General features: G+C 52.1%; 1 protein-coding gene across 1 annotated transcript in view; it reads right to left on the bottom strand.

The window, feature by feature from the left end:
- LOC109886641 (oxysterol-binding protein-related protein 10-like) overlaps window positions 1-18,012 on the bottom strand; it is a 29,592-nt gene extending 11,580 nt beyond the window's left edge. Inside the window, exon 1 of the mRNA XM_031821111.1 lies at window positions 17,255-18,012. Coding sequence (XP_031676971.1) covers window positions 17,255-17,936 — 682 coding nt within the window. The 5' untranslated portion in view covers window positions 17,937-18,012. The remainder of the gene's footprint in view (window positions 1-17,254) is intronic.
- Between the last annotated feature and the right edge of the window lie 353 nt (window positions 18,013-18,365).

The raw sequence follows: 18,365 nt of genomic DNA, 5'->3' as shown, positions 1-18,365 counted from the left end.
ACAGAGAGATGAACCTGGAGAAGAGTCCCCTAAGCAAGCTGGTCCTGGGGCTCTGTTCACAAACACACCCTACAGAGAGATGAACCTGGAGAAGAGTCCCCTAAGCAAGCTGGTCCTGGGGCTCTGTTCACAACACACCCTACAGAGAGATGAACCTGGAGAAGAGTCCCCTAAGCAAGCTGGTCCTGGGGCTCTGTTCACAAACACACCCTACAGAGAGATGAACCTGGAGAAGAGTCCCCTAAGCAAGCTGGTCCTGGGGCTCTGTTCACAAACAACACCCTACAGAGAGATGAACCTGGAGAAGAGTCCCCTAAGCAAGCTGGTCCTGGGGCTCTGTTCACAAAACACACCCTACAGAGAGATGAACCTGGAGAAGAGTCCCCCTAAGCAAGCTGGTCCTGGGGCTCTGTTCACAAACACACCCTACAGAGAGATGAACCTGGAGAAGAGTCCCCTAAGCAAGCTGGTCCTGGGGCTCTGTTCACAAACACACCCTACAGAGAGATGAACCTGGAGAAGAGTCCCCTAAGCAAGCTGGTCCTGGGGCTCTGTTCACAAACACACCCTACAGAGAGATGAACCTGGAGAAGAGTCCCCTAAGCAAGCTGGTCCTGGGGCTCTGTTCACAAACACACCCTACAGAGAGATGAACCTGGAGAAGAGTCCCCTAAGCAAGCTGGTCCTGGGGCTCTGTTCACAAACACACCCTACAGAGAGATGAACCTGGAGAAGAGTCCCCTAAGCAAGCTGGTCCTGGGGCTCTGTTCACAAACACACCCTACAGAGAGATGAACCTGGAGAAGAGTCCCCTAAGCAAGCTGGTCCTGGGGCTCTGTTCACAAACACACCCTACAGAGAGATGAACCTGGAGAAGAGTCCCCTAAGCAAGCTGGTCCTGGGGCTCTGTTCACAAACACACCCTACAGAGAGATGAACCTGGAGAAGAGTCCCCTAAGCAAGCTGGTCCTGGGGCTCTGTTCACAAACACACCCTACAGAGAGATGAACCTGGAGAAGAGTCCCCTAAGCAAGCTGGTCCTGGGGCTCTGTTCACAAACACACCCTACAGAGAGATGAACCTGGAGAAGAGTCCCCTAAGCAAGCTGGTCCTGGGGCTCTGTTCACAAACACACCCTACAGAGAGATGAACCTGGAGAAGAGTCCCCTAAGCAAGCTGGTCCTGGGGCTCTGTTCACAAACACACCCTACAGAGAGATGAACCTGGAGAAGAGTCCCCTAAGCAAGCTGGTCCTGGGGCTCTGTTCACAAACACACCCTACAGAGAGATGAACCTGGAGAAGAGTCCCCTAAGCAAGCTGGTCCTGGGGCTCTGTTCACAAACACACCCTACAGAGAGATGAACCTGGAGAAGAGTCCCCTAAGCAAGCTGGTCCTGGGGCTCTGTTCACAAACACACCCTACAGAGAGATGAACCTGGAGAAGAGTCCCCTAAGCAAGCTGGTCCTGGGGCTCTGTTCACAAACACACCCTACAGAGAGATGAACCTGGAGAAGAGTCCCCTAAGCAAGCTGGTCCTGGGGCTCTGTTCACAAACACACCCTACAGAGAGATGAACCTGGAGAAGAGTCCCCTAAGCAAGCTGGTCCTGGGGCTCTGTTCACAAACACACCCTACAGAGAGATGAACCTGGAGAAGAGTCCCCTAAGCAAGCTGGTCCTGGGGCTCTGTTCACAAACACACCCCTACAGAGAGATGAACCTGGAGAAGAGTCCCCTAAGCAAGCTGGTCCTGGGGCTCTGTTCACAAACACACCCTACAGAGAGATGAACCTGGAGAAGAGTCCCCTAAGCAAGCTGGTCCTGGGGCTCTGTTCACAAACACACCCTACAGAGAGATGAACCTGGAGAAGAGTCCCCTAAGCAAGCTGGTCCTGGGGCTCTGTTCACAAACACACCCTACAGAGAGATGAACCTGGAGAAGAGTCCCCTAAGCCAGCTGGTCCTGGGGCTCTGTTCACAAACACACCCTACAGAGAGATGAACCTGGAGAAGAGTCCCCCTAAGCAAGCTGGTCCTGGGGCTCTGTTCACAAACACACCCTACAGAGAGATGAACCTGGAGAAGAGTCCCCTCAGTCAAGCTGGTCCTGGGGCTCTGTTCACAAACACACCCTACAGAGAGATGAACCTGGAGAAGAGTCCCCTCAGTCAAGCTGGTCCTGGGGCTCTGTTCACAAACACACCCTACAGAGAGATGAACCTGGAGAAGAGTCCCCTAAGCAAGCTGGTCCTGGGGCTCTGTTCACAAACACACCCTACAGAGAGATGAACCTGGAGAAGAGTCCCCTAAGCAAGCTGGTCCTGGGGCTCTGTTCACAAACACACCCTACAGAGAGATGAACCTGGAGAAGAGTCCCCTAAGCAAGCTGGTCCTGGGGCTCTGTTCACAAACACACCCTACAGAGAGATGAACCTGGAGAAGAGTCCCCTAAGCAAGCTGGTCCTGGGGCTCTGTTCACAAACACACCCTACAGAGAGATGAACCTGGAGAAGAGTCCCCTAAGCAAGCTGGTCCTGGGGCTCTGTTCACAAACACACCCTACAGAGAGATGAACCTGGAGAAGAGTCCCCTAAGCAAGCTGGTCCTGGGGCTCTGTTCACAAACACACCCTACAGAGAGATGAACCTGGAGAAGAGTCCCCTAAGCAAGCTGGTCCTGGGGCTCTGTTCACAAACACACCCTACAGAGAGATGAACCTGGAGAAGAGTCCCCTCAGTCAAGCTGGTCCTGGGGCTCTGTTCACAAACACACCCCTACAGAGAGATGAACCTGGAGAAGAGTCCCCTAAGCAAGCTGGTCCTGGGGCTCTGTTCACAAACACACCCTACAGAGAGATGAACCTGGAGAAGAGTCCCCTAAGCAAGCTGGTCCTGGGGCTCTGTTCACAAACACACCCTACAGAGAGATGAACCTGGAGAAGAGTCCCCTCAGTCAGCTGGTCCTGGGGCTCTGTTCACAAACACACCCTACAGAGAGATGAACCTGGAGAAGAGTCCCCTCAGTCAGCTGGTCCTGGGGCTCTGTTCACAAACACACCCTACAGAGAGATGAACCTGGAGAAGAGTCCCCTAAGCAAGCTGGTCCTGGGCTCTGTTCACAAACACACCCTACAGAGAGATGAACCTGGAGAAGAGTCCCCTAAGCAAGCTGGTCCTGGGGCTCTGTTCACAAACACACCCTACAGAGAGATGAACCTGGAGAAGAGTCCCCTAAGCAAGCTGGTCCTGGGGCTCTGTTCACAAACACACCCTACAGAGAGATGAACCTGGAGAAGAGTCCCCTAAGCAAGCTGGTCCTGGGGCTCTGTTCACAAACACACCCTACAGAGAGATGAACCTGGAGAAGAGTCCCCTAAGCAAGCTGGTCCTGGGGCTCTGTTCACAAACACACCCTACAGAGAGATGAACCTGGAGAAGAGTCCCCTAAGCAAGCTGGTCCTGGGGCTCTGTTCACAAACACACCCTACAGAGAGATGAACCTGGAGAAGAGTCCCCTAAGCAAGCTGGTCCTGGGGCTCTGTTCACAAACACACCCCTACAGAGAGATGAACCTGGAGAAGAGTCCCCTAAGCAAGCTGGTCCTGGGGCTCTGTTCACAAACACACCCTACAGAGAGATGAACCTGGAGAAGAGTCCCCCTAAGCAAGCTGGTCCTGGGGCTCTGTTCACAAACACACCCTACAGAGAGATGAACCTGGAGAAGAGTCCCTAAGCAAGCTGGTCCTGGGGCTCTGTTCACAAACACACCCTACAGAGAGATGAACCTGGAGAAGAGTCCCCTAAGCAAGCTGGTCCTGGGGCTCTGTTCACAAACACACCCTACAGAGAGATGAACCTGGAGAAGAGTCCCCTAAGCAAGCTGGTCCTGGGGCTCTGTTCACAAACACACCCTACAGAGAGATGAACCTGGAGAAGAGTCCCCTAAGCAAGCTGGTCCTGGGGCTCTGTTCACAAACACACCCTACAGAGAGATGAACCTGGAGAAGAGTCCCCTAAGCAAGCTGGTCCTGGGGCTCTGTTCACAAACACACCCTACAGAGAGATGAACCTGGAGAAGAGTCCCCTAAGCAAGCTGGTCCTGGGGCTCTGTTCACAAACACACCCTACAGAGAGATGAACCTGGAGAAGAGTCCCCTAAGCAAGCTGGTCCTGGGGCTCTGTTCACAAACACACCCTACAGAGAGATGAACCTGGAGAAGAGTCCCCTAAGCAAGCTGGTCCTGGGCTCTGTTCACAAACACACCCTACAGAGAGATGAACCTGGAGAAGAGTCCCCTAAGCAAGCTGGTTCCTGGGGCTCTGTTCACAAACACACCCTACAGAGAGATGAACCTGGAGAAGAGTCCCCTAAGCAAGCTGGTCCTGGGGCTCTGTTCACAAACACACCCTACAGAGAGATGAACCTGGAGAAGAGTCCCCTAAGCAAGCTGGTCCTGGGGCTCTGTTCACAAACACACCCTACAGAGAGATGAACCTGGAGAAGAGTCCCCTAAGCAAGCTGGTCCTGGGGCTCTGTTCACAAACACACCCTACAGAGAGATGAACCTGGAGAAGAGTCCCCTAAGCAAGCTGGTCCTGGGGCTCTGTTCACAAACACACCCTACAGAGAGATGAACCTGGAGAAGAGTCCCCTAAGCAAGCTGGTCCTGGGGCTCTGTTCACAAACACACCCTACAGAGAGATGAACCTGGAGAAGAGTCCCCTAAGCAAGCTGGTCCTGGGGCTCTGTTCACAAACACACCCTACAGAGAGATGAACCTGGAGAAGAGTCCCCTAAGCAAGCTGGTCCTGGGGCTCTGTTCACAAACACACCCTACAGAGAGATGAACCTGGAGAAGAGTCCCCTAAGCAAGCTGGTCCTGGGGCTCTGTTCACAAACACACCCTACAGAGAGATGAACCTGGAGAAGAGTCCCCTAAGCAAGCTGGTCCTGGGGCTCTGTTCACAAACACACCCTACAGAGAGATGAACCTGGAGAAGAGTCCCCTAAGCAAGCTGGTCCTGGGGCTCTGTTCACAACACACCCTACAGAGAGATGAACCTGGAGAAGAGTCCCTAAGCAAGCTGGTCCTGGGGCTCTGTTCACAAACACACCCTACAGAGAGATGAACCTGGAGAAGAGTCCCCTAAGCAAGCTGGTCCTGGGGCTCTGTTCACAAACCACACCCTACAGAGAGATGAACCTGGAGAAGAGTCCCCTAAGCAAGCTGGTCCTGGGGCTCTGTTCACAAACACACCCTACAGAGAGATGAACCTGGAGAAGAGTCCCCTAAGCAAGCTGGTCCTGGGGCTCTGTTTCACAAACACACCCTACAGAGAGATGAACCTGGAGAAGAGTCCCCTAAGCAAGCTGGTCCTGGGGCTCTGTTCACAAACACACCCTACAGAGAGATGAACCTGGAGAAGAGTCCCCTAAGCAAGCTGGTCCTGGGGCTCTGTTCACAAACACACCCTACAGAGAGATGAACCTGGAGAAGAGTCCCCTAAGCAAGCTGGTCCTGGGGCTCTGTTCACAAACACACCCTACAGAGAGATGAACCTGGAGAAGAGTCCCCTAAGCAAGCTGGTCCTGGGGCTCTGTTCACAAACACACCCTACAGAGAGATGAACCTGGAGAAGAGTCCCCTAAGCAAGCTGGTCCTGGGGCTCTGTTCACAAACACACCCTACAGAGAGATGAACCTGGAGAAGAGTCCCCTAAGCAAGCTGGTCCTGGGGCTCTGTTCACCAAACACACCCTACAGAGAGATGAACCTGGAGAAGAGTCCCCTAAGCAAGCTGGTCCTGGGGCTCTGTTCACAAACACACCCTACAGAGAGATGAACCTGGAGAAGAGTCCCCTAAGCAAGCTGGTCCTGGGGCTCTGTTCACAAACACACCCTACAGAGAGATGAACCTGGAGAAGAGTCCCCTAAGCAAGCTGGTCCTGGGGCTCTGTTCACAAACACACCCTACAGAGAGATGAACCTGGAGAAGAGTCCCCTAAGCAAGCTGGTCCTGGGGCTCTGTTCACAAACACACCCTACAGAGAGATGAACCTGGAGAAGAGTCCCCTAAGCAAGCTGGTCCTGGGGCTCTGTTCACAAACACACCCTACAGAGAGATGAACCTGGAGAAGAGTCCCCTAAGCAAGCTGGTCCTGGGGCTCTGTTCACAAACACACCCTACAGAGAGATGAACCTGGAGAAGAGTCCCCTAAGCAAGCTGGTCCTGGGGCTCTGTTCACAAACACACCCTACAGAGAGATGAACCTGGAGAAGAGTCCCCTAAGCAAGCTGGTCCTGGGGCTCTGTTCACAAACACACCCTACAGAGAGATGAACCTGGAGAAGAGTCCCCTAAGCAAGCTGGTCCTGGGGCTCTGTTCACAAACACACCCTACAGAGAGATGAACCTGGAGAAGAGTCCCCTAAGCAAGCTGGTCCTGGGGCTCTGTTCACAAACACAACCCTACAGAGAGATGAACCTGGAGAAGAGTCCCCTAAGCAAGCTGGTCCTGGGGCTCTGTTCACAACACAACACCCTACAGAGAGATGAACCTGGAGAAGAGTCCCCTAAGCAAGCTGGTCCTGGGGCTCTGTTCACAAACACAACAACCCTACAGAGAGATGAACCTGGAGAAGAGTCCCCTAAGCAAGCTGGTCCTGGGGCTCTGTTCACAAACACAAACACACCCTACAGAGAGATGAACCTGGAGAAGAGTCCCCTAAGCAAGCTGGTCCTGGGGCTCTGTTCAACAAACACACCCTACAGAGAGATGAACCTGGAGAAGAGTCCCCTAAGCAAGCTGGTCCTGGGGCTCTGTTCACAAACACAAACACCCTACAGAGAGATGAACCTGGAGAAGAGTCCCCTAAGCAAGCTGGTCCTGGGCTCTGTTCACAAACACAACAACCCTACAGAGAGATGAACCTGGAGAAGAGTCCCCTAAGCAAGCTGGTCCTGGGGCTCTGTTCACAACACAAACACACCCTACAGAGAGATGAACCTGGAGAAGAGTCCCCTAAGCAAGCTGGTCCTGGGGCTCTGTTCACAAACACAAACACACCCTACAGAGAGATGAACCTGGAGAAGAGTCCCCTAAGCAAGCTGGTCCTGGGGCTCTGTCACAAACACAAACCCCACAGAGAGATGAACCTGGAGAAGAGTCCCTAAGCAAGCTGGTCCTGGGGCTCTGTTCACAAACACAACACACCCTACAGAGAGATGAACCTGGAGAAGAGTCCCCTAAGCAAGCTGGTCCTGGGGCTCTGTTCACAAACACAAACACACACTACAGAGAGATGAACCTGGAGAAGAGTCCCCTAAGCAAGCTGGTCCTGGGGCTCTGTTCACAAAACACACACCTACAGAGAGATGAACCTGGAGAAGAGTCCCCTAAGCAAGCTGGTCCTGGGGCTCTGTTCACAAACTGAGTCCTACAGAGAGATGAACCTGGAGAAGAGTCCCTAAGCAAGCTGGTCCTGGGGCTCTGTCACAAACACTCCCTACAGAGAGATGAACCTGGAGAAGAGTCCCCTAAGCTCTCTGGTCCTGGGGCTCTGTTCCTCTCTGCTCCTCTCTCTGAGTCCTGTCCTGTCCTGAGAAGAGTCCCTAAGCAAGCTGGTCCTGGGTCTCTGTTCACAAACTCTCCTCTCTGAGTCCTGTCCTGGTTCTCTCCTCCCTAAGCTCTCTGGTCCTGGGGCTCTGTTCTCTGCTCCTCTCTCTGAGTCCTGTCCTGGAGAAGAGTCCCTAAGCAAGCTGGTCCTGGGGCTCTGTTCTCTGAACACTCCCTACTGAGTCCTGTCCTGGAGAAGAGTCCCCTCCTCTCTCTGAGTCCTGTCCTGGTTCTGTTCCTCTCACTCCTCTCTGAGTCCTGTCCTGGTCCTGTCCTCTCTGCTCCTCTCTCTGAGTCCGTCCTGTCCTGCGTTCTCTCCTCTCTCTGGTCTGTCCTGGTCTGTCCTCTCTGCTCCTCTCTCTGAGTCCTGTCCTGTCCTGGTTCTGTCCTCTCTGCTCCTCTCTCTGAGTCCTGTCCTGTCCTGGTTACTCTCCTCTCTGCTCCTCTCTCTGAGTCCTGTCCTGTCCTGGTTCTCTCCTTCTCTCTGAGTCCTGTCCTGTCCTGGTTCTCTCCTCTCTGCTCCTCTCTCTGAGGTCCTGTCCTGCTCTCTCCTCTCTCCTCCTCTCTCTGAGTCCTGTCCTGTCCTCTCATCTCTCCTCTCTGTTTCTGTGTTACATCCAAAGTACTGCCCTGGCCTGGCCTGCTCATCTCTCCTCTCTCTGAGCCCTGGCCTGGCCCTCTCATCTCTCCTCTCTCTGAGCCCTGGCCTGGCCCTCTCATCTCTCCTCTCTCAGTACATTACATAAGAGACAGCTGGGTGAAATCTGCTGCGGGCAGAAACCCAGGTCTGACAGATCCACATCTGTTTCCCCAAGACAGGAGGGGTGGAGAGGGGAGGGGAGAGAGGAGATGGCCCTGCCTCAGTGTCTTTCTGGAGGGGTGGAGGGGGGAGAGGAGAGGGAGGCTAGGGCCTTGGTGCATCTGTTTCCCAAATACAGGAAGGGTTGGGGCGGCCGGCACATTGCAGGAAGTGCTCAGTGAGAGGCTCTCGGCTCGCTAGCCTGGCAGCGCAATTGTGAGAATGTGTGAGAATGCCAGGTCAGCGTTTCTTACTAAGAGTGCCCACATCACCTGCTGTCACAAATACACACCCACACACTCACCAGCATGCTAGCACACGTGTACATGTGCACAATCACACACATACACACACACACACGCTTCACAGAGACATGCTTCCCTCCCTGTCTGCCTGCCACACAAGGTTCGCTGCAAAGGATGCTGGGGGTATACGACGTGGTGCGTTAGATGTCACCGAGTGACAGACAGTGGAGCCAATCCTCTGTCTCTATATCAGGCTACCAGGTTGACCATCACAATCCCCTGTCTCTATATCAGACTACCAGCCTGGGAGACACCTACAGCCTCCTACAGCCTGAGAGACACCTACAGCCTGGGAGACACCTACAGCCTCCTATAGCCTGAGAGATACCTACAGCCTGAGAGCCAACTGTGCATATGGTCCTACAGCCTGAGAGCCAACTGTGCATATGGTCCTACAGCCTGAGAGCCAACTGTGCATATGGTCCTACAGCCTGAGAGCCAACTGTGCATATGGTCCTACAGCCTGAGAGCCAACTGTGCATATGGTCCTACAGCCTGAGAGCCAACTGTGCATATGGTCCTACAGCCTGAGAGCCAACTGTGCATATGGTCCTACAGCCTGAGAGCCAACTGTGCATATGGTCCTACAGCCTGAGAGCCAACTGTGCATATGGTCCTACAGCCTGAGAGCCAACTGTGCATATGGTCCTACAGCCTGAGAGCCAACTGTGCATATGGTCCTACAGCCTGAGAGCCAACTGTGCATATGGTCCTACAGCCTGAGAGCCAACTGTGCATATGGTCCTACAGCCTGAGAGCCAACTGTGCATATGGTCCTACTAGATAATAAACAGATATGTATAGCCAACAGATCCTTAAAAAGTTCTACAGCTGCACCATCGAGAGCATCCTGACCAGTGGCGTCACCGCCTGGTATGGCAACTGCTCTGCATCTGACCGTAAGCCACTACAGAGGGTAGTCCGTACGGCCCAGTACATCACTGGGGCCAAGCTTCCTGTCATCCAGGACCAATATAATAGGCGGTGTCAGACGAAGGCCCTAAAACAATTGTCAGAGACTCCAGTCACCCGAGTCATAGACTGTTCTCTCTGCTTCCGCACAGCAAGAGGTACCCGGAGCGCCAAGTCTTGGTCCAAGAGGCTCCTTAACAGCTTCTACCCCCCCAAGCCATTAGACTCCTGAACAATTAACCAAATGGCCACCGGACTATTACATTGACCCCCCCCCCAGTCCCCTCCCATTTGTTTTGTACACTGCTGCTACTCACTGTTTATTATCTATGCATAGTCACTTCCCCCCTACCTACAAGTACAAATGACCTCTAACCTGTACCTCTGACTCAGTACTGGTACCTCCTGTATATAACATCCACAGTGACTCGGTACCGGTACCTCCTGTATATAACCTCCACAGTGACTCGGTACCGGTACCTCCTGTATATAACCTCCATAGTGACTCGGTACCGGTACCTCCTGTATATAACCTCCACAGTGACTCGGTACCGGTACCTCCTGTATATAGCCTCCACAGTGACTCGGTACCGGTACCTCCTGTATATAACCTCCACAGTGACTCGGTACCGGTACCTCCTGTATATAACCTCCACAGTGACTCGGTACCGGTACCTCCTGTATATAACCTCCACAGTGACTCGGTACTGGTACCTCCTGTACATAACCTCCACAGTGACTCGGTACCGGTACCTCCTGTATATAACCTCCACAGTGACTCTGTACTGGTACCTCCTGTATATAACCTCCACAGTGACTCGGTACCGGTACCTCCTGTATATAACCTCCACAGTGACTCGGTACCTCCTGTACATAACCTCCACAGTGACTCGGCATCGTTACTGTTATGTTATTATGTTACTTCATATGATTTTTACTTTAGTTTATTTGGTAAATATTTTCTTAACTCTTTCTTGAACCGCACTGTTGGTTTAAGGGCTTGTTAAGTCAGCATTTCACGGTGAAGTTCACACTTGTTGTATTTGGCGCATGTGACGAATCAAGTTTGATTTGATTTGATTTGACAACGACCCCCCCCCCCCCACCACACACACACACCTCTACCATCACACACACACCACCCCCTCACCATATGTGTTCTCTCTCCTGGTTTCATTAGCATATCTGCTATGACTCAGGGGGGGAGACAAGGACACCGTCCTCGTTAGTAATTCATGCTGTCCTAATTACTGAGAGGACTAATTGTCCGTGAGACTCAGGAACGCGTTGAGTCAGAAACTGCTTTGATAATCATTCAATTAAACAGACTTTACGAGGCAAAAACATGTTTGTTTTTAAACGGTCGACTATTTGACATCAACGTGGAGAAGGACTGAATCTGCTCAGTGTGTTCTGCAATATTTAAAGACACAAATAAACGTTTTCCGGAATGTTTAGCTTTCGATAAACAGTCGATCATAAAGAAGAAATGTTTAGTCTGACTTCCCTCAGCGCAGTATGCCGTGGTACAACACACTACAGTCCTCCCTCAGCGCAGTATGCCGTGGTACAACACACTACAGTCCTCCCTCAGCGCAGTATGCCGTGGTACAACACACTACAGTCCTCCCTCAGCGCAGTATGCCGTGGTACAACACACTACAGTCCTCCCTCAGCGCAGTATGCCGTGGTACAACACACTACAGTCCTCCCTCAGCGGCAGTATGCCGTGGTACAACACACTACAGTCCTCCCTCAGCGCAGTATGCCGTGGTACAACACACTACAGTCCTCCCTCAGCGCAGTATGCCGTGGTACAACACACTACAGTCCTCCCTCAGCGCAGTATGCCGTGGTACAACACACTACAGTCCTCCCTCAGCGCAGTATGCCGTGGTACAACACACTACAGTCCTCCCTCAGCGCAGTATGCCGTGGTACAACACACTACAGTCCTCCCTCAGCGCAGTATGCCGTGGTACAACACACTACAGTCCTCCCTCAGCGCAGTATGCCGTGGTACAACACACTACAGTCCTCCCTCAGCGCAGTATGCCGTGGTACAACACACTACAGTCCTCCCTCAGCGCAGTATGCCGTGGTACAACACACTACAGTCCTCCCTCAGCGCAGTATGCCGTGGTACAACACACTACAGTCCTCCCTCAGCGCAGTATGCCGTGGTACAACACACTACAGTCCTCCCTCAGCGCAGTATGCCGTGGTACAACACACTACAGTCCTCCCTCAGCGCAGTATGCCATGGTACAACACACCTACAGTCCTCCCTCAGCGCAGTATGCCATGGTACAACACACTACAGTCCTCCCTCAGCGCAGTATGCCGTGGTACAACACACTACAGTCCTCCCTCAGCGCAGTATGCCGTGGTACAACACACTACAGTCCTCCCTCAGCGCAGTATGCCGTGGTACAACACACTACAGTCCTCCCTCAGCGCTCTACACACAGTATCCAGAGGTACAACACACTACAGTCCTCCCTCAGCGCAGTATGCCGTGGTACAACACACTACAGTCCTCCCTCAGCGCAGTATGCCGTGGTACAACACACTACAGTCCTCCCTCAGCGCAGTATGCCGTGGTACAACACACTACAGTCCTCCCTCAGCGCAGTATGCCGTGGTACAACACACTACAGTCCTCCCTCAGCGCAGTATGCCGTGGTACAACACACTACAGTCCTCCCTCAGCGCAGTATGCCGTGGTACAACACACTACAGTCCTCCCTCAGCGCAGTATGCCGTGGTACAACACACTACAGTCCTCCCTCAGCGCTCTACACACAGTATCCACAGTATCCAGAGGTACAACACACTACAGTCCTCCCTCAGCGCTCTACACACAGTATGCCGTGGTACAACACACTACAGTCCTCCCTCAGCGCTCTACACACAGTATCCAGAGGTACAACACCCTACAGTCCTCCCTCAGCGCAGTATGCCGTGGTACAACACACTACAGTCCTCCCTCAGCGAAGTATGCCGTGGTACAACACACTACAGTCCTCCCTCAGCGCAGTATGCCGTGGTACAACACACTACAGTCCTCCCTCAGCGCAGTATGCCGTGGTACAACACACTACAGTCCTCCCTCAGCGCAGTATGCCGTGGTACAACACACTACAGTCCTCCCTCAGCGCAGTATGCCGTGGTACAACACACTACAGTCCTCCCTCAGCGCTCTACACACAGTATCCACAGTATCCAGAGGTACAACACACTACAGTCCTCCCTCAGCGCAGTATGCCGTGGTACAACACACTACAGTCCTCCCTCAGCGCAGTATGCCGTGGTACAACACACTACAGTCCTCCCTCAGCGCTCTACACACAGTATCCAGAGGTACAACACACTACAGTCCTCCCTCAGCGCAGTATGCCGTGGTACAACACACTACAGTCCTCCCTCAGCGCTCTACACACAGTATCCAGAGGTACAACACACTACAGTCCTCCCTCAGCGCAGTATGCCGTGGTACAACACACTACAGTCCTCCCTCAGCGCAGTATGCCGTGGTACAACACACTACAGTCCTCCCTCAGCGCAGTATGCCGTGGTACAACACACTACAGTCCTCCCTCAGCGCTCTACACACAGTATCCACAGTATCCAGAGGTACAACACACTACAGTCCTCCCTCAGCGCAGTATGCCGTGGTACAACACACTACAGTCCTCCCTCAGCGAAGTATGCCGTGGTACAACACACTACAGTCCTCCCTCAGCGCAGTATGCCGTGGTACAACACACTACAGTCCTCCCTCAGCGCAGTATGCCGTGGTACAACACACTACAGTCCTCCCTCAGCGCAGTATGCCGTGGTACAACACACTACAGTCCTCCCTCAGCGCAGTATGCCGTGGTACAACACACTACAGTCCTCCCTCAGCGCAGTATGCCGTGGTACAACACACTACAGTCCTCCCTCAGCGCAGTATGCCATGGTACAACACACTACAGTCCTCCCTCAGCGCAGTATGCCGTGGTACAACACACTACAGTCCTCCCTCAGCGCAGTATGCCATGGTACAAACACACTACAGTCCTCCCTCAGCGAAGTATGCCGTGGTACAACACACTACAGTCCTCCCTCAGCGCAGTATGCCGTGGTACAACACACTACAGTCCTCCCTCAGCGCAGTATGCCGTGGTACAACACACTACAGTCCTCCCTCAGCGCAGTATGCCATGGTACAACACACTACAGTCCTCCCTCAGCGCAGTATGCCATGGTACAACACACTACAGTCCTCCCTCAGCGCAGTATGCCATGGTACAACACACTACAGTCCTCCCTCAGCGCAGTATGCCGTGGTACAACACACTACAGTCCTCCCTCAGCGCAGTATGCCGTGGTACAACACACTACAGTCCTCCCTCAGCGCAGTATGCCATGGTACAACACACTACAGTCCTCCCTCAGCGCTCTACACACAGTATCCACAGTATCCACAGTATCCAGAGGTACAACACACTACAGTCCTCCCTCAGTGCTCTACACACAGTATCCAGAGGTACAACAAACTACAGTCCTCACTCAGTGCTCTACACACAGTATCCAGTGGTACAACACACTACAGTCTTCCCATTCTTCACTAAGAGTGGTACAACACACTACAGTCTTCCCATCCTTCACTAAGAGTGGTACAACACACTACAGTCTTCCCATCCTTCACTAAGAGTGGTACAACACACTACAGTCTTCCCATCCTTCACTAAGAGTGGTACAACACACTACAGTCTTCCCGTCCTTCACTAAGAGTGGTACAACACACTACAGTCTTCCCGTCCTTCACTAAGAGTGGTACAACACACTACAGTCCTCCCATCCTTCACTAAGAGTGGTACAACACACTACAGTCCTCCCATCCTTCACTAAGAGTGGTATAAACACACTACAGTCTTCCCGTCCTTCACTAAGAGAGGTACAACACACTACAGTCCTCCTGTCCTTCACTAAGAGTGGTATAAACACACTACAGTCTTCCTGTCCTTCACTAAGAGTGGTACAACACACTACAGTCTTCACTAAGAGTGGTACAACACACTACAGTCTTCCCCTGCTTCACTAAGAGTGGTACAACACACTACAGTCTTCCCCTGCTTCACTAAGAGTGGTACAACATACTACAGTCTTCCCGTCCTTCACTAAGAGTGGTACAACACACTACAGTCTTCCCCTGCTTCACTAAGAGTGGTACAACACACTGCAGTCCTCCCGTCCTTCACTAAGAGTGGTACAACACACTACAGTCCTCCCGTCCTTCACTAAGAGTGGTACAACACACTACAGTCTTCCCGTCCTTCACTAAGAGTGGTACAAACACACTACAGTCTTCACTAAGAGTGGTACAACACACTACAGTCTTCCCGTCCTTCACTAAGAGTGGTACAACACACTACAGTCTTCACTAAGAGTGGTACAACACACTACAGTCTTCCCGTCCTTCACTAAGAGTGGTACAACACACTACAGTCTTCACTAAGAGTGGTACAACACACTACAGTCTTCCCATCCTTCACTAAGAGTGGTATAAACACACTACAGTCTTCCCGTCCTTCACTAAGAGTGGTACAACACACTACAGTCTTCCCGTCCTTCACTAAGAGTGGTATAAACACACTACAGTCTTCCCATCCTTCACTAAGAGTGGTATAAACACACTACAGTCTTCCCGTCCTTCACTAAGAGTGGTACAACACACTAAAGTCTTCCCGTCCTTCACTAAGAGAGGTACAACACACTACAGTCTTCCCGTCCTTCACTAAGAGTGGTACAACACACTACGGTCTTCCCATCCTTCACTAAGAGTGGTACAACACACTACAGTCTTCCCGTCCTTCACTAAGAGAGGTACAACACACTACAGTCTTCACTAAGAGTGGTACAACACACTACAGTCGTCCCGTACAACACACTACAGTCTTCACTAAGAGTGGTACAACACACTACAGTCTTCCCGTCCTTCACCTGCTCGATGGGACGCTGCCAGTCAGCCAATTATATGCTACTTTCAATCCTAATGTGATTACCTTGGATTAAAACGAGACATTAAAGCCTAAAACTCCTTTAAACTCAGCTAATTAAACCCTGGAATGTGATTAAGGAACTTTAAAAACAGAGAGTTGACACGAGCTTTCAGTCAGTCACCTCTTATCAACCGTAGACTGTCTGAACCTGTCATCGATGCTATTACTGTACAGTATATGATGGATCACCAACGGCAACATAACAAACACTATTATAACAGTCTGACCTGTCACACGTTTCATGCAGGATCCATGACTACCATGACGGATCACAAACGGCAACATAAAAAACACTTATTTGGGTCTTACAAGGGTTTCTCTGTCAGGTCACATTGTTAGTTAAAACTCCTGGTTCCAGTCATAACTAAGTTAGCTGTGTCTGTCAACAGTTCCAGAACACTAACACCTACCTAGAACTACAGTAGCTGTCTGTCAACAGTTCTAGAACACTAACACCTACCTAGAACTACTGTAGCTGTGTCTGTCAACAGTTCTAGAACACTAACACCTACCTAGAACTACAGTAGCTGTGTCTGTCAACAGTTCCAGAACACTAACACCTACCTAGAACTACAGTAGCTGTCTGTCAACAGTTCTAGAACACTAACACCTACCTAGAACTACAGTTAGGCGCTGTACACTGTAACCCCTAGTCATAACTACTGTCTAGCTGGCTCTCAGTAGGTACTGTTCACTGTAACCCCTAGTCATAACTACTGGATTGCTGGCTCTCAGTAGGTGCTGGCTCTCAGTAGGTGCTGTTCACTGTAACCCCTAGTCATAACTACTGTCTAGCTGGCTCTCAGTAGGTTCTGTTCACTGTAACCCCTAGTCATAACTACTGTATTGCTGGCTCTCAGTAGGTGCTGGCTCTCAGTAGGTGCTGTACACTGTAACCCCTAGTCATAACTACTTTCTAGCTGGCTCTCAGTAGGTGCTGTTCACTGTAACCCCTAGTCATAACTACTGTATTGCTGGCTCTCAGTAGGTGCTATTCACTGTAACCCCTAGTCATAACTACTGTATAACTGGCTCTCAGTAGGTGCTCTTCACTGTAACCCCTAGTCATAACTACTGTATAGCTGGCTCTCAGTAGGTGCTGTACACTGTAACCCCTAGTCATAACTACTGTATAGCTGGCTCTCAGTAGGCGCTGTACACTGTAACCCCTAGTCATAACTACTGTCTAGCTGGCTCTCAGTAGGTACTGTAACTCCTAGTCTTAGCTACTGTATAGCTGGCTCTCAGTAGGTGCTGTAACCCCTAGTTATAACTACTGTATAGCTGGCTCTCAGTAGGTGCTGTAACCCCTAGTTATAACTACTGTATTGCTGGCTCTCAGTAGGTGCTGTAACCCCTAGTTATAACTACTGTATTGCTGGCTCTCAGTAGGTGCTGTTCACTGTAACCCCTAGTCATAACTACTGTATAGCTAGCTCTCAGTAGGAGCTGTTCACTGTAACCCCTAGTCATAACTACTGTATAGCCGGCTCTCAGTAGGTGCTGTTCACCCTAGTAACAGTAGTAACAAACTAGTCCTAACTAGATCCAGTACAGTGCAGTAATGCTCACCTTCCCCGACCATAGACACTCCGATGGACATGCCCATGAACTTGCTTCGGGTCCAGACATGGGTATTGACGCACATGCTCCTCTCTTTACACTCGCAGTAGAACCCAGTGACGGGTGGGTGGTGTGACACCTGCTCCGCCACGAACCTTACCCGGTAACAGTCCTCTGTCTGAGCACCCCCGCCCTCCGTCCCTGTCCGGCGGGAGGCTCTAGAGGAAGAGGCGGGGTTAGGGGAAGAGCCTCTAGAGGAAGAGGCGGGGTTAGGGGAAGGGCCTCTAGAGGAAGAGGCAGGGTTAGGGGAAGAGCCTCTAGAGGAAGAGGCGGGGTTAGAGGAAGAGGCGGGGTTAGGGGAAGAGCCTCTAGAGGAAGAGGCGGGGTTAGGAGAAGAGCCTATAGAGGAAGAGGTGGGGTTAGGGGCGGGGTTTGAAGTGGGTGTCATGTTAGTGTTAGGGACAGAGCCCATGGTCCTCAGTGGGTGGACTCTCTCTCGGGGGACGTCCCAGGAACACCTGAAACTCTCTCCCAGGATGGGGTTGTAGGGTTTCTTGGCCACGGCACCCTTGCGCCCCTCGTGAAAGGCGGTCAGGTAGTATTCCACGAATCGGACGATGCGCTCCTCTGGGGTGGCTCCCGTGGTGATGTTCAGGAACATGTCTGGGTGAGCCATGAAGTTAGCGTACATCTCTAGGAGGGAACGCTTCTCCAGGATAAAGGTAGGGAGTACCACCTGTAGAAAGGAGAAGGAGAGAGAGAGAGGAGAGAGAGGAGAGAGAGAGAGAGAGGAAGGAGAGGGAGACACAGAGAGGAAGGAGAGGGATAGAGAGAGAGAGGAAGGAGAGAGGAAGGAGAGGGAGAGAGAGAGAGAGAGAGAGAGGAAGGAGAGGGAGACAGAGAGAGGAAGGAGAGGGAGAGCGAGAGAGGAGAGAGAGGAGAGAGAGAGAGGAAGGAGAGGGAGACAGAGAGAGGAAGGAGAGGGAGAGAGAGAGAGGAGAGAGAGAGAGGAAGGAGAGGGAGAGAGAGAGAGAGAGGAAGGAGAGGGAGAGAGAGAGAGGAGAGAGGAGAAAGAGAGAGAGGAAGGAGAGGGAGAGAGAGAGAGGAAGGAGAGGGAGAG

This window comes from Oncorhynchus kisutch, unplaced genomic scaffold (genome assembly GCF_002021735.2).
Source record: "Oncorhynchus kisutch isolate 150728-3 unplaced genomic scaffold, Okis_V2 scaffold3864, whole genome shotgun sequence".
Lineage (NCBI taxonomy): Eukaryota > Metazoa > Chordata > Actinopteri > Salmoniformes > Salmonidae > Oncorhynchus > Oncorhynchus kisutch.
Note: the sequence above shows the minus strand (reverse complement) of the source record. Positions and strands in the feature narration are given on the sequence as shown.